This window comes from Hipposideros armiger, unplaced genomic scaffold (genome assembly GCF_001890085.2).
Source record: "Hipposideros armiger isolate ML-2016 unplaced genomic scaffold, ASM189008v1 scaffold_406, whole genome shotgun sequence".
Classification (NCBI taxonomy): domain Eukaryota; kingdom Metazoa; phylum Chordata; class Mammalia; order Chiroptera; family Hipposideridae; genus Hipposideros; species Hipposideros armiger.
The window spans coordinates 561,711-584,990 of record NW_017731756.1 but is presented as its reverse complement, the minus strand read 5'-3'; the positions used below and the strand labels follow the sequence as shown (position 1 = coordinate 584,990).

Below are 23,280 nucleotides of genomic sequence, written 5' to 3'. Positions count from 1 at the left end.
AAAAAAAAAAAAAAATGACAAGGAACATTTGGGGGGGAGAAGAATAATACTGAAGCATCAGTGAGAAGTCTATACGGTATACACTGCTTTTCATGTATTCCTCAAATACACAGAATAACAGACCCCAGCCACTGAGGCTCAAAGGTAAGTTAATATTTTTGCAATTTAAATTTTAGTACAGGCAGGAGACATACATATGACTTATGAACAGGACACAGCAGTAGTTCGGGATGTAATAAACACTGCATGGTAAGAGAAAGCACTCCCAAGAAAAAGGCTTGAGCTGAGACTTGAAGGAGAAATAGGAATTTTCCTAGCAAATGAGAAAAGAGGGTAGGGGACTAAATGTATGTAAAAAGCATGCAAGTATACTTGGTATGGTTGGAAAATTGCAGTAAATTCATTATCATCTAAACCTAAGGAGGCTTAAGTTCAAGTGCAAGGAGGACTGCAGAAGAGGTGAGGCTGGAGAAGGCAACAGGGGGCTGGGCACAAGAGAGATGCCATAAGCACCTTCAAGTGTCTTAAACTAAGGGAACTTGAAAGATGTTACTGTGAAGCGGGAAAGATAATAGGAGATAAATCAGCACAGGTTTGATGCAATTTTGAAAATACTGAGTTTAAGGTTTCTGTGGGTACCCTGGATCCCTCAAAGGAGTTTCCACTTAATCACCTGAATCTTTAGTCAAGCGTATAATTAATCTAGGGTAATTTTTACATCATTATTAAAAACAAATACAGTGGTAGTTTCCATTACTCTTGAAGCTTCCACTGATTCCATGGACTTGAACTTTTCTAAATTGATAGGAGCAGTAAAAATCCCAACCCACTTAACCCAGCCCACTATATCAGTCAGGCTGACTTTTTAGACTGAACATAGTTAATGCCACATTACTGGTACAGGCTGCAGTTTAAAAGGTATTATTCAACTTTTTAAAGCCAGGATATATATGTCAGATAAATTTTAATTTTATGAGTCAGATAAATCTTCAAAAGGTAGGAAAAATTGCATATACAAAGAATCTATATGAAATATTGGCTAGGAGGAATATTAATACAAAGATTAGAAGCAATAATTCTGAAAATAAAGAAAAATGATATGGTGTGATATTAAGTAGCAAGTGAAGAATGTGAGACTATTGACACCATGGTTACAAGTAAAAATTATGCATATGAGCAAGCATACTTGTAAAAGGTCTGATTCTTGGGTATGTAGAATAAATATTTCCTTTTTTTCTTGATATCCATTAATATTATCACTTACATGAATTTAACAAAGACTAAAGTAGAAAAAAGAAAATGTCTCCCTCAAATATCTATAAAAATGCATTTATTCAACAGATATGTATTGAGTGCCTACTATGTTCCAGGAACTATCCCAGGCACTGAAAATGCATAACTTAACAAAATAGAAAAGAATCCCTGCTGCTATAAAGTCAGGCAAAAATCAAAGTAAAGCATATGCTATGATATAACAGAATTATAAATGCAATAATGAGAAATAAGGAAGGACAGGAAATGTGGGGATGGCATGGGTAAGGGGTGCCATTTTGAACAGGGGGTGAGGGTAGGCCTCACTGATAGTTCAACAAAGAACTGAGGGGCTAAGGGAGCAGAGCCCAAGAAAGGCATATCTGGAGGAAGGCCACTCCAGGCAGAGGGAACTAACAATTGCAAAGGTCCTGGGGGAGGTGTGTGCTGTTGTTTGAGGAATAGCAAGGAGACCAAGTAGCTGGAGCAGGCGGGAGAGGCAGAGTGGTCAGAGAGAAATAGATCATGCAGGGTTTTTGTGCTTATTGCAAGGACTTGTGATAGGTTTTTAGTATAAGAGGGACACGATTCCTCTTTGTAGTAAAAAGTTTGCTATAGCTACTATGTTGAGAGCAGACTAAAGAATTGCAAGGCAGAAACAAGACTGGTTAAGAGGCCACTGCTTTAATCCAGGAAAGAGATCACAGCAGAATGTTAGAGGTGGAAGAGATAAGATGTGGTCAAATTCTGGGTCTACCTGAAGGTAGAACTTGCTGAGACTCAATGTGGGATGTGAAGAGATATACAGAATGGTGCCCAAGTTTTTGGTTTGAGCAATAAGGAGGAGGGAGCTTCCATTTACTGGAACTGGGAAGATTGCTGAAGGAGGACTGCGGAAGGTTGCGAGCTCTCTTTCAAACAGGCTAAACTGGAGATGCCCATTAGCTACTGAAGTGAAGGTACTGAGTGGGTAGTTGGATAAACAAGTCATGCAGTTATCTGGACTGGATATGATAAATTCTGAACTCATCAATAGATGGCTGTGGGATGAGATTATATGAATTGAGGGTATTTAAAAAGAGAAAGGATCACAGAATTGAGCCCTGGGGGCACTCAAACATTTAAAGGCTGAAGAAGAACGGAGGAGCAACCAGTCCAAATGACTGAGAAGAAACAGCCAAAGAGGGTGAAAGAAATCCAGAAAAGCGTGGCGTCCTGGAAGACAGGTAAAGAAAGTGTTTTAGGGAGGAGAGAGTGTGCCATTCCCACTTTACATGTGAATAAGGTGTGTGGCTGCTTTCAGGACACAACCACCAGCCAAGTTGCATAGTTGTGACAGAGACCAGCTGAAAATATTTACTGTTTGACCCTTTAAAGACAATGTTTGCCAACCCTTGATGTAGAAGAATGAGTGGGTGAATGAATGAGGAAAATGCAGTACAATTTCTAGGCAGCATCTATTTTTAGGCAGCCTCTTGAGTTTAGCAGTCATGATGTTAAAGTGAAAGCACTCAGCATGATTTTCCTCTGTCATATTTAGCTGTGAGGGTGCAAGGGCAGAGGCTGGGATAGTTTAATTTAAGTGGGTATGGGTTTTGCCAGGGCAGAATGGGGGGAGCAAGAGAAGGAACTGAGACATGCAAGAAAATGATTATAAATGTTACAGGGACTTAAAACTGGGCCAAAAAAAAAAAAAAAAGGAAAAGAGGGTATTAAGGGATATGAGGGAAAGGGGAAAGTTAGTAGGATCAACAGACTGGGTCAAAGAATTGTGGAACTTAGGGTATTCAGGGAGTAAACAGGAAAGATAGGAGGCGTGGTCAGAGCAGAATGCTGGAACTGAGATTACGAGGGGTTGCAGTTATCGGGTAATGACAAGGTCAAGATATTAACTACAAGAAAGAAAGGCTAAAGTAGGATAGAGGACACAAGATATTTTAGAAGAGGAGGTCAAGAACTGAAAGGCAGTGTACTGAAAGGATAATTTGTGTGGATCCTGAAACCACCCAGAATTACAACAGATCTAAAGTTACAGAATTACAAGGAGCCCGTTAGCAACACCATCAAGCATAGGGGGAGGTGGGGTTTCCGAGATGACTGAATAAAAAAAGGTGGTGGGTATACAGTATGATAGCTAAGTGAGAGTCGAAACAGATTATTTAGGGAGGAGAGGAGGAAAATGATCTAGAAGCGGCAATGAGGAGTGAAGTGGTTAACTACCACGCCTCCAGGAAAGATAGTCACGAGATCCAGAGCAGTCAAGGTGGCAGTGGGGTCCGGGTATATTTTTCAACAAGGTGCAAATGTAATTACATGGACAAAGGATCGTCTTTTTAAAAAATGGTGTTGGAACAACTGGACTCCATATGCAAAACAAATGAACCTCGATTCATACCTTGCACCATATACAAAAATTAACTCAAAATGAATCATAGCGCTAAAACTTCTGGAAGGTATAAAAATCCTTGTGGCCTTAGGTTAGGCAAAGAGGTCTTAGGTACAACACCTAAAGCATGAGCCATGAAGAAAAAATGATGACTTGAACCTAACAAACTAAAAAACCTCTGCTTTCTTCTGCTCTTCAAAAACACTGTTAAAAGAATGAAAAAACAAAACACATACTTGGATAAAACACTTGTAAATCATTTATTTCATAAAAAGACTTATATATGAAATATATATATATATATATATGTATATATATATTTAAAAACTTGTATAACTCAATATTAGAGAATAATTCAGTGTTTTAAAAATGGGGAAAGATTTGAATGGACACTTCACCAAGGACATAGGGATGGCAAATAAGCACATGACGAGATGCTCAACATTAGTCATTCGGTAAATGGAAATTAAGTCATGAGATATCACTACATATGTTAACAGAATGACTTTAAAAAACTAGCAACACTGGCAAGGATGCAGAGTAACAACAGGAACTCTCAGTCAATACTGCTGAGAATGCAAACTGGTACAAACATTTGGAAAACATTTTGGCAGTTCAAGTTAAGCACACACTTGCTCAACAATCCTACTCCTAGATACCAACCCAAGTGAAATGAAAACTTATCTTCACATAAAAACCTGTATGTGAATGTATATACTGGGTTGTCAGAAAAGCCATGACGTATTTTTTCTGTTTTTTGTTGCAAAAATGCGTCATGACTTTTCCGACAACCCAATAGTAACTTTATTCAAAACTGTTAAAAACTGCAAACAGCTCAAAACGTTCAACTGGAGAAAGGATGAACAAACTTAAGTTGTGGCACATCCATACAATGGAATAAAGTCAACAATAAAACGAAACATGTAACAACATGGATGATTCTCGAAAACATCACACTTAGCTAAAGAAGCCAGCTCAAAGGCAATGATAATTCCATACATGTGAAATTCTGGTAAGGTAAACAATAGGAATAGAAAACTGATCAGTGATTGTCAGAGATTAGGAAGAGAACTACAAGAAGCACAAAGGAGCTTGGGAACTACAAAGAAGCACAAAGGAGCTTGGGGCTGATGGAACTGTTCTATATGTATGTTTGTGGTTGTGGTTACTCAACTAGATAACATTCACCAAACCTCATGGAACTTTATACTAAAAAAGAGTACATTCCACTGTACATAAACTACACCTCAATAAAAAAAGTTAATTCATAAAGATGTAACAAAATTTTCTACCGAAAGTAAGAAATACAAGGGAAAGGTGTAGCTAACAAAAACTTAAGACTGTCTGAGGATAAACAAAATGATTGCGACAATATATGTGTTATTTTGTAAGCAGCAATACAAAATAAAATATGCAAATGCAAAATGAGATTAAAATATTTTCTCCAACTGTTCAAATTCCAATTCAGTATTAGGTTATTTTAGCCCTAAGTTATGTGGAAATTGTAATTATAATTATTTCTATACAACAGAAGCTCTGTTACTATATGACAATCAGCCTATCTTCTCCAAAAACAGAGAGCCCCTAGAATTATGTCAATGACCCATGTCACAACAGAGAAGAGAACATGACATCAGTATAAATGTATGGCTTAGTAAGAAGGCTGTTAGAATTAACTGCTTATGGTGGCAACAGATGCAAGCTGCTGGTGCACTAAGTAACTGCCAAAGCCATTTACAAGGGCCTGGGGCAAGGAGGTACAACTGCAACATGAGCAAAACAAGAGAGAGTTTGTTCAGCAAAATTCGAGAAAGATAATCCTCATCCAAAAAAAGAAAAACGGAGATAACAGTACTCAGCTCATGAGATTGGAAGGACATACATGTATTTGATAATACAAGTACTGAAGTACTCGCCATAGTGAATGCTCTTAAGCATTAGTAGCTTTGAGTTATTCCAGCGGATATATTCAAACCAGCAAAGGGCAAATCCATATAAAAATAGTTCTTGAATACTTTAACCTTTGCAAAGATCTTTAGAGGCTGCTAGACCACTAAAAGTAAAAATATGTCCAAAAAAGTTAAAAATAGCTCCTAAAGATAAAGATCCCTTTAGTTTTAAAAATACAATATGTACTTTAAAGTAATTTTTTTCATGATTGGTAAATACAATTGAAAGACATCTCGTGTTATTTTAAGGTTGAGTATATACAAAGTCTGAGATGATGAATCTTCCTGCCTAAAATATCTAGCCAGCTCTTCTCTGCTAATCTATGGCCATCCCTTCTTTTAATACTTAGCTCAATGTTGAGCTTTTGCAAAAAGTCTTCACTCTTTACATAATTTAAAGCTTATTTAAATTATGTGCATATCATAATCTCACAAATAGACTGTAGCTTCCAAAAGTTCATTTCAGTAAGCTTCTTAGATTTAAAATACAGTATCCATAGAAACACTATAAATGGAGTTAAGGTCCTAAGTAGGTTCACAAATGCCTTATTTAACCCACAATGTACAGCCTATTTATAGTCTTAGACTAAATTTTCAAATCTAGCAGCAGACTAAGAAGAAAGCACATTTGTTGCGCTATTCCTAGAAAGACTAACTGTAGATCATGCATTCTCAATGGGAATATTCCCCCACCAAAGGTGGTAGAAACTGGGGAAAAGAAAGAAAAAAAATCAGTGGTTTGTGCCTTCTAAAGCTCAACCGTATTTGAAAAAAATTTTATTTAGAATTAAATTCCTTTCCATTAGGGAGAACGTAATCAATTAATTGGGTTAATTAATTTAAGATTAATTAAATTGGTTATCAATCAACTAAATTTCATTTTTCTCCTGAAGGGGAGATAATGAAAAAATGGTTGATAAATACTGCTCTCGAGAAACCTTGAAACAGGCAATGTTAGCATTTAGTATTTTCCCACCGTCCTTTTGTGGCCCTCTCCCTTGCTGTCCTGCCCCATCCTGTCTCTTCACCCAGTCTGGTCCTAAACCAAAACTGCCTTCTGGGTTCATTGCTAGTGAAACTCCTACTTTCTTGATTCCCAAGATCTCATTAGGTGTTAGGAAAGTGACCCACTGACTAACTTTCCCTGAGCTAGCTAAACTTTCACAAGAGGAGAAAAGACTTTCTAATAAGTTAATTTCATGCAGTATACATAGGAACAAGCTAAAGATTACATCGAAGGTAGGGAATAATTCAATGTCCTTGTTTCTGAAGCCCTGAATCACTAAGCTACACACTGAGCGGTATTAGCTACCACATTTGTTTGTCATTAACGACAATGCGTCATCTACACATATAGGACTACCTTAGTTAACAACTTCTCTTAAAACTAAACTCCTTTATAACAAAGACATCTTTTTATTTTAATCTTCAAAAATCTTTCAAGCAATTCTGGCTTAATTCACAGCTCAAAGTAATGTTCCAACTAGAGTATACATTCAACTAAGCAAAATATCACTGTGCATAACATATTTCTCCATGAAAAAACTGGAGAACAGACCACTTACAAACATTTATGCTATCCATCAATATACTCTCTACCTAATATTTCGCTATTTATGATCTCTTTCTACACATATCATGCTGCTCCATAAAGATGGCCACACAGAGAGTAGAATAAACTTGATCTGGTTCTTAAGAGAGTGGAAAGGAGATCAGAGAACACATCCCCCGGTTCTCCCACCTTATCTTTGGTGGTATGACACTGGGTGCCTGAAACAAGCTTGGAGGGGCTGGGGAACCTATCATACCTGGTAAGGACCTGAAGGACCAGCTTGTCCTCTAGGTCTCTTCCAACATCCACATCTCAAACAGAAATTGTCTCTTCTCCTTTCCCCCTAACCTTAACCCCTGCTTATTCCTCACTATGTATATTAAATTTTTTTCAACACATGGTATTATTTAATTCATATTTCAATTATATTACTCAGGTATGACATCCCAGAAAATAACCCTATGCCTCCTATACAATTTCTGCTTCTGGTAATAAACATTTCTGGAACACATCCTTTGTTAACTAAATGATTGCAATGCAATCTCTACTAAACTGCCATATACTTACTTCTACATCTGTCAGTTGTTTATATCTGTCAGATAAATCAGAGTACTTAAGATTCTCAAGATAGAAAAAGATTTGGGATAACCTTAAGTGGAATATGGCTGAAAGGTGTATCTTTATCCCTCACCCCAACAGAAGTTCTATAGCCTTAGCTCTCCCATGTTCATATTGCGCATGCTACCACTTCCTTACTTAAGTCTCTAAACATCTTCCCTTGTAACAGAAAGAAGTGAGGGTGAATTGTAAAGCCTGGGTTCATTATCCTCAGCTTCTTTTCTCCCCAAGACGACATTTCAAAAATCTTCCACATGTTGTTTTACCTTCCTTTTCTAGTCTCAATTCCCAGTTCACTTTTTAAAATTTGCCCGCACAATTTATTTATTCCATAATTTAAAATTGTCTAGTGTCTGAAAAATACAATTAAAGCAATCTGGAAATTCCAGAATTCCCAATATAGTAATTAATGGTTACTAAGAGAATTTGGTAACCAGGTTTCTCAAAATAGATGCTCCAAGCACACTGTCTAACAGTATCCAGGTACTTAGAAAGACAACTGGTACTGTTCCAGAAAACTCAGGACTTGGAACTTCTCTAACTTGGTAAAACTCTAATCATACACCTTCATTTGTCTACAATAGTAAGGTTTATAGGTAGTCAAAGGGAAACCTGTATATCTGATGTGACATTATTTAAATCAAACAAACAAGGAAAAGGAGACTGCCAAAATATAATTCTGAACAACTTTAGGGCTGGCAAACAAACATTCACCTTTAAAATGACAAGTTCTAGAATGACTCATATAATGTAATGAACTTTGAGTTCCATTACATCTAAACTACATCAGCCAAATCCTCAATGAAAAATCTCTGGACTTTTGAGAAACACAAAAAAAATAGTTAATTTCAAATAAAGATAACTGCTAAACACAATTTCAGAGACAGCAGAAATATTGGAGCAAAATATGCATTTTTACTAAAAGTAATACAAACAAACTATAAGTGCTACAATCCAATCTACTAAATCATGATATTTGTTTTAAAGGTATTTAAATTGAGAGTTTTGAATCTTTTGGTTATGTTATTGATACTATGAGAAACGTGATTTCTAGTTCTGTGATCTTCAAATCAGGAGTAGATACAAACTCTACAAGGTATTAAATTTTTTAAATAAAGCATCATCTAAATCAAACTTCCTCCCAGGTATAACCAGAAGAAAGTATAAAAATTAAAGTCTCAGTGAAAAGCTTTGAGAATCAGGTATTTTGTATTAGGAATACTTAAAAAACTTAAGCAGAGAGAATTAGATTCAATATGGTTCAAAATGAGGGGCTAATATATATTCTTATGTATTTTTTAGATTATTTTTTTTTAAATTGGGGAATTAGGGGATGGGAACAGCACTGGGGAATTGGGGGAAGGGGAACAGACAAGTTGCTGTCCTTTTGTTCTTCAGTCTAGTTGTGGAGGACGCTGCTTCACTGGCCCAAGTTGGCACCATCATTGCGCTCTACTTGGGAGAGGCAGATCAGTTGCCGGCTTCTGGATGGCCACTCACAGCGACTGCTGGCCGCTCACGCTGGCTGCTGGCTACACACGGTAGCCCATGGCAACCCACTGCCACAGGGGCTGCAGCCTACGCAGTCGCCGGCGACTCACGGCAGCCCAGCTCCAGGTTGAGCTGTTGTTCAGCATCTTAGCTGCAGAGGGCAGTGTCACTGGCCCTCATATGTGGGATCCGAACCGGGGCCCTCTGGCATTACAAGCCAGCTCTTAACCAATGCGCCACTCGGCCGGCCCGAATACATATTCTTAAAGAGAGAAAAATCTATTCTGTAATAAAATATAAAAATTTTAAAACACCTAAATTCCTCCTCTCACACACACCAAAATAAATAAACAAATAAATAATCAACACAAATAGTTACAGTCTGGGACTATGTTAGGATCAAAATCACCTGGGACTACCTAAAATGTATGACACTCTCAGTATACAGCCTGGTAGAAGGTGGAGCGTCATTAGAACAAAAATGTAGACTAATAAATAGGTGCTGGATGCCTGGGAGAATTTGTAATTTATGTATTTCACATTCAACAACAATAAAATGATTCAAGGTGAACATATTTTCCACATAAAAAAATAATTAACACATGTCCTCAAAGATATAATCATGGCTATGGAGGATACAGAGACTATTACAGGCTGCTCTTCCAGAAGATGGATCATTTAATTGAATGGGGAAAACTGCAAGGCTCATTACAATTTAATTGATGCAAAAAGTTAAGTAACAATACAAGACACAAATTAGGAGGTACTGCAAGGAAGTATATGACTAAGGGCAAAAGAGCAGTATGACAGACTGCCAAGGGTTAGGATTCTCGGGGAAAGCTTCAGAGGTAGGACAGGAACTTGGTCTTTCATTATCCAATGATTACAGTATCTGGATCAGTGGGAAAGAAGGATGTCACTCCAGATGGAGAAATGGGAATACACAAAGGCACTGAGGTGGTAACTAACTCTAGGACATGAAAGGAAAGAATTAAGTATCACAATTTCAAGATAGAAAGTAAAACAAATGAAGGATGCCTCAAAAATTATTCTCACTGAAGGATAACTGAAAAAGAAACAGCAGAGTTCAGAAGCATCATAGCTGAAACAGGAAATGAAAAACACAGATAGGAATTTAAAAGATTTAGATACCATTTAAAAGTTTTCCTAAGGATAGTCTGAAGAAGGGGAAGATTATGAGTGTGTTTCTCAGGAGACAGGAAAAGGCAGTGAACATTACTTCAAGATCCACTGTCACAGTCAGCAGTAAATAACTATAGAGTCAAGTTCTCTTGAATCATAAAACTTCAGCAACTGGACATACTGGAGACAATGACAGAGACAAATATGGCCAAGAGCAGATCTGACCATTATCACTAGCTATGATTCCTTGAGCAAGATGCTAAAACCTCCCTGAGTCTTAATGTTCTCTTCTATTATATTTAAAAAACAAAAAAAAAAGTCTGCAAGTCCGTTAAGAGTGAGCTTTAACTATATAACAAAATCTGTGGGACACAGCTAAAGCCTTGCTGAGAGGAAAATTCATACCACCAAGTGCATGCATTAGAAAGGAGGACAAGTCTCAAATGAATGATCTAAGATCTCCCCTCGAGAACTTAGAAAAAGAAGAGCAAAATAAACGAAAAGCATGCAAAAGAAAGGAAATAAAGATCAGAAATCAGTTATACTGAAAATAGAAAAACAATGCCATAAAAAATAAAGAAATCTTACCATTTGCGACAACAAGGATGAACCTGGAAGGTATTATACTAAGTGAAATAAGTCAGGCTGAGAAGGACAAATACCATATGATCTCACTTATATGTGGAATCTAAAGAACAGAATAAATGAGCAAACAAAACAAGTAGACTCATGGATACAGAAAACAAACTGATGGTTACTAAATGGGAGGAGGGTTAGGGGAATGGGTGAGAAAGGTGAAGGGATTAGGAAGTACAAATTGGCAGTCACAAAATAGTCACGGGGATGTGAAATACAGTTAAGGGGAATATTATCAATAATGTAAAAACTATGTATGGTGTCAGATGGGTACTAGACTTATGGGGGATCACTTCGAAAATTATATATATGCCTAACCACTGCACTGTATACCTGAAACTAATATAAAATAATACTGAATGTCAACTATTGTATATATATGTACACACACACACACACACACACACACACACACACACACACGGTGCCAAAAAACTGTATACACAGTTTAAGAAAGGGAAAAACTGTATTAAAATTGCAATAATATATACTGATAACAAAAAACGAATACAAGTTATGTGTATACATTTTTTGGGTAGATATATAGATATATATATATATATATATATATATATATAAAACAATGAATATGGGGTCAATGAAATTAAAAATACAATATCGTTTACAATTGCTAAAATAAATGAAGTAGGTGTACAGTAGTCCCTTACTCATGGTTTGACTTTCCAAGGTTTCGCTTTCCATGATTCCACAGTGAACCACAGTTTGAAAATATTAAATGGAAAACTCCAGAAATAACCATTCATAAGTTTTAAATTGTGTGCTGTTCAGAATAGCATTATGAAGTCTCACACAATCCCGTTCCATCCTACCCAGGATGTGAATCATCCTTTTGTACAGCATACCCACACTGTATAAGCTACCCACCTGTTATTCACTTAGCATCTCCATTATAAGATCAACAGTAGTGTAGTAATTATGTTCAAGTAACCCTTATTTTACTTAATAATGATCCAAAATCTCAAGAGTAATGATGCTGGCAATTTGAATATGCCAAAAAAAAAGCCATAAAGTGCTTCCTTTTTAAGTGAAAAGGATGTATATATAGGAAACAACAGTATATGTAGAGGTTTCAATAACTACCCACACTTTCAGGCATCCACTTGGGATCTTGGAATATATTGTAGCCAGGGATATGGAGGGGACAAAACATATGCAGGACTTGCAAGCTGAAAGCTATGTAATGCTAATGAAAGAAATCAAAGAAAACATAGAGAAATGGAAGGAAACACAGCGTTCATAAGTTGGAACACTCAACATAGTAGATATAATTCTCCCTAAATTGATTTATTTGACATAATTCCTATAAAAATCCCAGTAAAATTCTTTGATATGAGTAAGACTATTCTAAAATTTATAATGAAAGGCAAAGGAACTAGAATACCAAATAAATTTTTTTGAAAAATAATAATAAGGTGAGAGGCATCAGTTTACCTTATTTCAAGACTTATTATATAGCTACAGGAATCAAGACGGTGTGCTAATAGAAAACCCAGAAATAGATCCACACAAATATGCTCAATTGATTTTTGACAAAAGTGCAAAAGCAATTCAATAGAGTAAAGCCTTTTCAATAAATGGTGCTGGAGCATCCACAGGTCAAAAAAAAAATGACGCTCAACTTAAGTCTCACATCTTATATAAAAATTAACTCAAAATGGGTCATGGGCTTAAATGGAAAACATAGACTAAAAAACTTTTAGAAGAAAAAATAAGAGAAAATGTTTGGGATCTAGGGTCAGGCAAAGAATTCTTACACTTAACACCAAAAGTACAATCCATAGAAGGAAAATAAAATTTTTAATGGATTTTATCAAAATTAAAAATTTTTACTCTGCAAAAGAATATTAATAAGATAAAAAAACTATAGACTAAGAGAAAACATTTGCAAATCACATATCAAAACAGAATTAATATCTAGAATGTATTTTAAAAAACCCACTCTGAAACCAATTTAAAAAATCCAATTAGAAAATTGGCAAAAAAAAATGAAGAGCGTTCGCTGAAGAGAATATGCAGATGGCAAATAAGCACACGAAAAGATGTTTAACATCATTAGCCATTAAGGAAACACAAGTTAAAATCACTACATACCTAGCAGAACATCTAAATAAAAAAATAGAAACATCAAATGCTGGTGAGAATGTGGAGAGCCTGATCTCTTGTACACTGCTGGTATGAACGGAAAATGCGCAGAAACTCTGGGAAACCGTTTAGCAATTTCTTATAAAACTAAAGGCAATTGCCATGTGACGCAGCAACTAACTATGTACTACTAGGAATTTAGCCTAGAGAAATGAAGACTTGTGGTTTGGTTCTGTTCCATTACATGTTACTGTACATGAATGATTATAGCAGCTTTATTCATAATAGCCCAACAATGGAAATGAGCTAGGTGTCCTTCACACAAAGTATGGTACATCCACACCATGGAATACTACTCAGCACTGAAAAGGAATAAACTAATGACATATACAACAACCTGGATGAATCGCCAGAGAATTTTGCTGAGTGAAAAAAATCCAATCTCAAAAGGTTAAGTACTTGTGTGATTCCGTTATATTACAGTCGTAAAATGACAAAATTATAGAAATGAAAAACAGATGACTGATTGTTGGGGGTTAAGGAAGCGGTGGGGTGGCAATGAAGTGGGTGTGGCTATAAAAGGGCAAACTGAGGGATCCTGATGGTGATGGAAAGTTCTCCATCTTCTCAGTGTCAATGTCAGTGTCCTATGGTTGTGGTCTTGTCCTATGTTTTTGCAAATGTTATTATTGAAGGGAGCTGGATGAAGGGTACAGGAATCTGTATTGCATGTAAATCTACAATTATCTCAAAATAAAATAGTTTAATTAGAAATAAATCAAGGTAGCCTCTTTACTGTACTGCAAAATAAATACAGCAATTGATAAGAAATCCAACACCAGTGAAAGAAGTGCTCTCTTCAGCCCAAGTTTAATTCTGAAGATTACTATGAACTAAAGTTTATAAAACACATTTTCCTCACCCATACATGCACACGAACACAGCAACTGTATCAAGGCCATCCAGATAGAAAAATGAGACTTCTCTAAATACACCACAGAGTGGAAAGAGACCTGGTCTGAATCAGGGAGAAAAATCCTTGTCTAAGGTCTATCAAAGAAACTGGCTGTATAACTTTGGACACATCACCTAACCTCTCAGGCTACAATATGAACTCTGCTCCTATAACCTAAACTTCTAATTCAGGAGATTGTTTAGACCAGTAGTTCTCAATCTTTTTGTCTCAGGCTCCCAAAGAGCTTTCATTTGTATGGATTACAACCATTGATATTTATAGTGTTAAAATTAAAACAGAAAAACTTAAAGACAAGTATAAACAGGGACAATTCCATTAGTCCTCAGAGGGTAAAGTCACTCTATATCATGCAGCCTCTGGAAAACTCAATGTACACTCTAAGAGAATGTGTGTGAAAAAGGCAAAAAGCAGCTTGGTATTGTTAGGAAAATTATTGTGACCACACTTTGAGAACCACTGGCTTACTATCAAATGAGATAAATAGATAAAAACTATTTGAGAGGCATAAAACACCGGACAAATCAGTCACGCATACTCTTTTAATGTACAAGGGTGCCAAGGCAAAAGAAAAAGGAGGAAAGCCCTCAAATCCTAATGGAGGACAACTTGGACAACCGCACAGTTGGGTTAAATGAGGAAGCAAACCAAGACTCCGGTGAGTAGAGTCAGGGAAATGGGAAGTCCTAGCCACGGCAATCAAACAAGAAAAAGTAATAAAAGGCATCCAAATTGAAAAAGGGAGTAGTAAAACTGCCATTATTTGCAGATGACATGATGCTACATAGAGAGAACCCTAAAGATTCACCAAAAAACTATTAGAACTGACAAATGAGGGCCGGCTGAGTGGCTCAGTTGGTTAAGAGCTCGCTCAAGAGTTTGAGCTCTGAGCAACAGCGGTTCGAGTCAGCCCGAGCTGAGCAGCCGTGAGCTGCCAACAGGTGGCGGGATGGCTCAGCTAAAAAAAAAAAAAAAAAAGAACTGACAAATGAAATCAGTCAGTAAAGTAGCAGGATACAAAATTAATATTCACAAATCAGTTGCATTTTTATATACCAATAATGAATTATCAGAAAGAGAAATTAAGAAAACAATCCCATTTACAATTGCATCCAAAAAATAAAATAAAATATGTAGGAATAAATTTAACCAAGAAAGTAAAAGAGCTGTCTGTACTCAGAAAATTATAAGACATTGAAGAAAGAAACTGAAGACGATATAGATATAAATAAACGGAGGCATATACTGTGCTCATGGATAGGAAGAATTAACATTGTTAAAATGTCCATATTACTCAAAGCAATCTATAGATTTAATGCAATCCCTATCAAAATACCAATGGCATTTTTCACAGAACTAGAACAAATTATTCTAAAATTTATATGGAACCCCAAAAGACCCCGAATAGCCACCACAGCAATCTTAAGAAGAACAAAGTTGAAGGCATCATGCTACCAGATACCAAACTATACTACAAAGCTAGAATAATCAAAACAGCAATGGTACTGGCATAAAAACAGATACATAGATCAATAGAATAGATTAGAGAGCCCAGAAATAAACCCATGTCTAAATGGTCAATTAATCTATGACAAAGAAGGCAAAAATACACAGTGGAGTAAAGACAGTGTCTTCAATAAATGGTGTTGGGGAAACTGGACAGATGCATGCAAAAAAATGCAACTAGACCACATTTTTACACCATATACAAGAATAAACTCAAAACAGATTGAAGACTTAAATGTGAGACGTAAGACAATAAAAATCCTAGAAGAAAACACAGGCAGTAAACGCTCTGACATTGCTCTCAGTAATATTTTTTCTAATGTACCTCTTCGGGCATGGGAAACAAGAAAAAATAAACAAACAGGACTTCATCAAATTAAAAAGTTTTTATACAGCAAACTATCAACAAAACGAAAAGACAACCTACCAACTTGGAGAAGATATTCGCTAATGATACATCCAATAAGGGATTAATACCTAAAATTTATAAAGAACCCATACAACTTATCAAAAAAAAAAAAGTTAAATTAAAAAATGGGCAGAGGACCTGAATAGACATTTCACCAATGAGGACATACAGATGGCCAATAAACATATGAAAAGATGCTCAACATCACTAATCATCAGAGAAATGCAAATAAAAACCACAATGAGATCTCACCTCACACCTGTCAGAATGGCTGTCATCAACAAATCAACAAACGAGTGTTGGCAAGGATGTGGAGGAAAAGGAACCCTTGTGCATTATTGGTGGGACTGCAAATTGGTGCAGCCGCTATGGAAAACAGTGTGGAGAGTCTTCAAAAAATTTAAAATAGAACTACCTAATGACCCAGCAATCCCACTTCTGGATATTTATCCAAAGAAATCCAAAATACTAATTTGAAAAGATATATGCACCCCTATGTTCACTGCAACATTATTCACAATAACCAACATACGGAAGCAACCTAAGTGTTCATCAATAGACAAATGGATAAAAAAGATGTGGGACCTATATACAGTGGAATATTACTCAGCCATAAAGAATGAAATCTTACCATTTCAACATGAATGGACCTACAGGATATTATGCTAAGTGAAATAAGTCAGAGAAGACAAATACCATATGACTTCACCTATGTGTGGAATCTAAAGAACAAAATTAATGAACAAACAGAAACATACTTATAGATACAGAGAAGAAACTGATGGTTGCCAGTTGGTAAGAGAGGGTTGGGGCTGGGTGGAAAAAGATTTAAGTACAAATTGGTAGTTACAAAATAGTCACAGGAATGTAAATTACAGCATAGGGAATATAGTCAATAATATTGTAATAATGATGGTACCAGGTGGGTACTAGACTTATGGGGGGATCACTCTGTAAATTATATAAATGTCTAACCACTATGCTGTACACATGAAACTAACAGTGAATATCAATGGTAATTTAAAAATAAAAATTAATTTAAAAAATGAGGGAAATATATACAACTGTAAGTGATCGCTGCTATTATATTAATCTGCTCTGTGCATTCAAAACCATTATAAAAATGACGGACCCACAATCACTGTTTCAGATTAACTTTTGGCAAAGACGGGGAAGCCATGCAAAAACTTCCAGCCACTCTTGCATGGCGCGCTCAAGGAGCTGGGAGGGGCGCGCCGTGCACTCCTGGTTCAAGGCAAGCACCGCCACATGCCTCCCCCAGGCTGCATCAAAAGAAAACTGGAGCCCTCTTCCCTGCCAAGTCGGGATGGCCCGCCGACGGAGCCCGAGAGGACCGGGAGTCGCGGAGAGGCGCAGGTCACCATCACCGCCTGGACCGGACGCAGCCGGGACTCCGCTGCCCGCTCGGAGCTCTCGGCTGAGGAAGTTACGTTGGGACCCTGGGAAAGGCTGGGCGGGGGTCCTGGGAGTCAGGCCCTGGTGGGGGGGAGGGCGACAGGGGGGGCGTGAGGCGTCGGCTGGACTCACCAGGTGCTTGAGCACCTCAGAGGTCAGGGTCCGGAGCCGGCGCTGAGCCAAGCGGGCTGAGGTCCAGCGAAGCGGCGGTGTCAGCCCTGGCCCCCGATCGGCGCGTCCCAACGGCGGAGGGAGCTAAGGGGGCCGAGGCGGGCTTAATGCTCGGGGCGGCCTCAGCGGGCGGTCCGGGAAAGGGGAGGGGCCGAGCCTAGTGGCCTGTGACGCACAGACGCGGTGCAAGCCTCTCACAGGAGTGCCCCTCCACGTTTTATAGGACAAGTCAACGCAGGGGAAAGGTGACTGGAGGAGACTGGGGACATGAGGGAAAAGATGAGAGGAAATAAGGGTAGTACTCCTTAGCCAGCCTGCCTCGGCTGGCGGTAACAGCGATTGAACACCGCGCGATGGCCGGAAGTGGGCAGGGCATGGGGGCGGAGCAAGCCGTGTTGGCGCGCAGTCTGCTGGAGCAGAGATTTGCGGCCGTGCGGACCGGAAGTGGGCGGGTCGGGGGGCGGGGCCGACGGGGGGCGTGTTCGCGCTGGGCGCGGCCCCACTGAGGCTGTGGCTGCGGCGTTGGCCGCGGGCGCGAGGCTTAGATCCCGAGAACCCTGCTGGAGTCCAAGTTCGTTAGAAGCCTGCACCTTGGAGCGGGCCACGATGGGGCCGGGTTGAGCCGCCCGCCACCGAACAAGCAGCGCGGCCACGGATGGAGGGGCCGGTGGAGTTCGGCCCCGAGGCGGTGCTATGTTTCCTTTTGGAGCGCGGGGGCCGAGCCCGGCACACCGAGCTAGTGCAGCACTTCAGGGGCGCCCTGGGCGGTGAGCCCGAGCAACGTGCCGGTGCCCGCGCCCGCTTCAAGGAGCTGGTCAACGCCGTAGCCACGGTGCGCACCGACCCTGCCGATGGCACCAAGTACGTACATCTCAAGAAGAGGTTCTGCGAGGGCCCACTGTCGCCCGAGGTCGCGCCCCCCCGGGACCTGCCCCGCATCTCGGTGACCGCAGAGCCCGAGCCCCGCGGCGTCGACCCCGAGACGCCCGATGGCCCGGCCAAGAGTCGGGAGAGCGGCCTGTGCGCCGAGGCGGCGTCCACCGTGGCGCCCCCGGGTCTGGACTGCGTGCCGGGCGATGGGGAGTCTCCCGCCGCCGCCCTCGGGCCTCCAAGCCTGGCCAGCGACAGCCGAAGAGGGCCGCCTCTGAGCGGCGGGGCCCGGAGGAAGAACTCGCTGCGCGTCGCAGCCGGGGCATCCGCCCCGGAGCCCAGCGAGGACCTGGAGCCCCCGCCCCACGGCTGCGAGGAGGTGGACGGGGGGAGCTCCCCCGGGGGGGCCACCACCCCAAGGTCTACTCGCCAGAACCTCCTGGACCTTGTGATGGGCAGCTCCCCGCAGCTGAAAAGGAGCGTCTGCCCTGGGGGCAGCAGCCCTGGGTGCTCCTCGGGGGGAGGACGCGGCAAAGGCGGGGGCGACTCGGACAGCGCATCGGTTGCTTCGTCGTCGGCAGAGGAGGAGAGCAGCAGTGGGGGCTCGGTGACGCTAGACCCTCTGGAGCACGCCTGGATGCTCACGGCCTCGGAAGGCAAGTGGGACAGCCTAGAAGCGTTGCTCACTTGTGAGCCTGGCCTGCTGGCTAAGCGGGACTTCATCACCGGCTTCACCTGTCTACACTGGGCCGCCAAGCATGGCAAGCAGGAAATCCTGGCCATGTTGGTCAACTTCGCCAACAAACACCAGCTGCCAGTGAACATCAACGGCCGGACCAGTGGAGGTTACACCGCCCTGCACTTGGCAGCCATGCACGGGCACGTGGAGGTGGTGAAGTTGCTCGTAGGGGCCTACGACGCAGACGTGGACATCAGGGACTACAGTGGGAAAAAGGCCTCGCAGTACCTGAGTCAGAGCATCGCTGAGGAGATCAAGAACCTGGTGGGAGCCCTAGATGAGGACGACGACGGAGAGAGCGCTACCGGCAGCGGGGGAGGGCGCTGGAGGCTGTCAAAGGTGCTCCCTTCGCACCTCATCACCCACAGACTCTCCCACATCCTGGAGGATGGAGGGGATCATCACCACCACCACCATTTGGCTGAGGGATGGGCTGGAGGCAAAGCAAAGGACCCAGGTCGCAAAGCCTCAGGCAGCTCTAGTGGGCGAGTAAAACCCAGACTCAACAAAATACGCTTCCGAACCCAGATCATCCACACCACACCCTCTTTCAGAGACCGGGAGCAGCCACTGGAGGAGGGGGAGGAGGAGGAAGAAGAGGACCGGTCTCTTAAAGGCCAGTCATCCTCGTTCAAATTGAGACCAAAGTCCAATGTATTCGGGTAAAAATCATTTCTTTCAGAAAATTCTAAGCTTAATTTGCCTTCCGAATTAGAATACTAGATGTATGCAAGAAAGTGAGACCAGAAAAGACTTCAGCTAAATTCCACGTTCTTAACTGGGGGGTTGGAATGGGTGGGGAGAAATACCCCCTAGCATTCTGGGTGAGGTGGATTTCCAAGTGATTCATCAAACCTTGCCCTAGGCCTCTTTTCCCCATGGTATCCCTCTACCCTGAAGTCCCTTTTTCTAATGACTAGAAATGTATCTAAATTGGTGGTACAGATTTGATGATTTGAGGGTTCATTTGATTTAACCATTACTGGATGCCATGCAAAGTAAGGAATATTACACTTTTATGTATCTGTTTTTTAAACTGGTTACTCGTCCAAGAGCGACAAGAAATGGTGTAATGAAACTGGTAGTATTTGTAAGTGTGAACAAATCTACATACTGCCCTGTTTTTTTTTTTTATTACTAATTGCATTTGGTTTTTAAGATACTACTGAAGGTCAGGTCAGAATTGAATGCAAAAGAACTAATTAGAGAATAATGTGAATAAAAATGGGAATCCTGTTGGTATCCTATTTGTATTGTAAGTAGTGTTCAACTATTTTTTTTAAAAGCAATTTCAGTTTTAATCACTGAACTAAAGAAATAGGCAGCATTCACTAATTAGGTTTCCTCCTAACTATCTCTAATACCACTGCACTCAATATTAAGGTACATTATTATTAACTACACAAATTTTTTGATTAAAGAAAACACTTAACAACCTATGGTACTTTTAAGTAAAACATTGCCACTGGTACTGATGCTCACTAATGTGTTTTGCTCTTCTAAAAGTCTAAATTTGCTGAAGTTTTTATTCTGAGGTTATATAACAAATGGTTTTATTTGACATGATCCTATTTGATGATTCTTAGAGCCAAATTGCCTACAGAAACTTTCTGGTTTAAATGATTAGCTAATATTGGCATAAATCTTTGTGAGCTTATGCTTCTGTGAAGTAATTATTAAATCACCTTAATGACTGTCACGTAAGGTACGCTTTTTGTTTTCCTAATAAAACACATTCATAGTCTCTGCTCTGTAGCAATATTTTGCAAATGTTTAAAATACTAAATTCTTTCAATTTTCTAATGTTTGCTTAAGTCTATTAGAGACATACAGTGAAGTTACTGAAAACATGGATAGTAAATCTACCTACTTAAAAATAGCACTTTATAAAGGGAAAAGAGAAGAGATGGTACTATTTCTATATTTAAATGCTGCTGGTTATTGAATTCCTTTGTATATAAATGAAAAATACCATTCATTAAAATTAGAGACTTACATTTTAATTACATTCCATTCAAATATGTTAGGGTAAATTTTTTATAATTATTGTAAAATTTAACTCACATATTAAATATATTTGTAACAAGCTTCAAAACAACTTGTGGGAGACTAATTCCAGCAAGTCCCCCCTTAGTCTTTTTGAACTCGTAATTGCTGAAACAGAAGTACCTGTAGCCGATAGCTTATAGAGATTGAGGAGTGAGTTAACTTGCAGAGTGAATGAACCAATATATGAATTGCACAGAACTGCAGTCTTTAATGAAGTGTTAGATCTTTAATTTCCCAAGTCATAGAAATTGGTAACAAGTTTGTCACACTTCTCTAGATAGTAATTGAGTTAGTTTAAAGATTAATGAAAAATATTCACATAGATATTTAAACTATTACCCATTTGTGTGCCTTTATTTTTGTTTTAGAATTATGGAAATGGGCCATGTACATTTGAGAAGCACTTTTATCCATACATATGGGTGAAAAACAATCTAATTTTGTATAAATTAAAAATAGGTCCCTTGAAGGTGAAAGCAGCCATTTGTTTTGAATCATATACACATTACCTGTATCTAGTGCAGAATAAGCTATAACTTCCCATTGAGGAATCTTACCTTTCATTGACATATAAAGCTAAAGTGAACTATAAAAAGTAGACACTTCAGAACCATCTAAATATTCTATAAACAGTCTTAATCTCTTAAATATGTATGTTACTAATTGCACAAAATCTATTAATTTGCTAGATCTTTAGAGATTGAACCAATACTTCATTTAATTTGCTTTTCACACTGAAGATTTTAACTTTTTCAATAAAATATACTTTAAATTTTCAAAACTCATTCCTGAGGGGAACTACTTGTAGTGTTCCTTGCCATGATGCGCTGTGTAGCGTTTTCAGCTACTTAACTTTACATTCCTCTTATTTTTCAATTTCTAAATGGAGAATATAAAGAGCAAATAATTTGTGTAATTTGATATTTGTGGAGTTATATTTGCCATTAATGGAAATTATGTCAGTTACTTAGATGTTTGTTGATACAAAACTGTGTGGTTAGAAAACCCAAGTATGTCCATGTGTTTCTTATTGATACACTTGAAACTAGTGAATGTGTACAACAATTCTCTTCACTTTTATGGTATATAAAATGCAGCTAGCTTATATAACTTGAAAATCTGGTACTATTTTATTCATGCCTGAAGTCTTGGAGTCCAGGATGCCTTGTGTCTTATTTTTTAAATAAGTGAAATTTTGGAAGTTTAGAATGTAAAATTTGTAGTTTGTTTTGTCAAAATAAAAGGTTCACACTAGATTTTTTTCTCCAAATTGTCTAAATCTCCATAGTCCTTTATAGTTTTTATGTGTATCATGTTTTACATTCATACAGTGCTTTTTGAATTTTCAATTTATGTGACCTCTTTCTTGACCCCTAATGTTAGTAGCCATATAGTTCTAATTTACAGATAAAGAAAAGAAGGTTGATGGCTGTTCAGGGTTACAAAGTAAATGGCAGTTAATAAGATCTTAAAATTACGGCCTTTTTCACGTCTTTTTTGCACTTCAAATGGCACCAGTAATGAAGGAATCAACTTAACAGAGAAGGTAGTACCGTCACTACTGCCTTAATAAAAAGAAAGTCTGGCTCCTGCACACAGCATCTACAGTAACCCTCCCTATGGGGACCAGAGCTTCAGAAAGGTATGGGAATGCCTTTTTTCCATTTTCTTCAATATGTATCAAGTTCTGGACATTAATGAATTCATTTCCTCATTAAGGCTGCCTTTGATCTTTATTTTAGCAAAATTTACCTCTATCAGATGGCAAAGGGATGTAGGAATCCTTGATGTAATTATCTGCCATTGCTCTCTCTTGGGAAGATGCCGTTATGATTGCTGCCAGGGTGTTTTATTTTTTAAGATTTTTATTGGGAAATCAGGGGAAGGGGAACAGACAAGTTTCTGTTGTTTTGTTCTTCAGTCTAGTTGTGGAGGATGTTGCTTCACTGGCCCAAGTTGGCACCATCATTGCGCTCTTCCCGGGCAAGGCAGATCAGTTGCTGGTCTCTGGACGGCCA

General features: G+C 39.2%; 2 protein-coding genes across 2 annotated transcripts in view; one reads left to right on the top strand and one right to left on the bottom strand.

Annotated features, from left to right (window-relative positions):
* The window catches only part of SEPTIN10 (septin 10), a 61,597-nt gene extending 43,917 nt beyond the window's left edge, over nt 1-17,680 (bottom strand). The window contains 1 exon segment of the mRNA XM_019663829.1: nt 17,566-17,680. The gene's annotated coding sequence lies outside the window, so the exon portion shown is untranslated.
* A 412-nt stretch (nt 17,681-18,092) lies between these two features.
* On the top strand, nt 18,093-22,532 carry SOWAHC (sosondowah ankyrin repeat domain family member C). The gene has a single exon (XM_019663828.1). It carries the CDS (start codon nt 18,260-18,262, stop codon nt 19,877-19,879), a length of 1,620 nt encoding a protein of 539 aa, XP_019519373.1. The 5' UTR covers nt 18,093-18,259; the 3' UTR covers nt 19,880-22,532.
* Nucleotides 22,533-23,280: the final 748 nt, after the last annotated feature.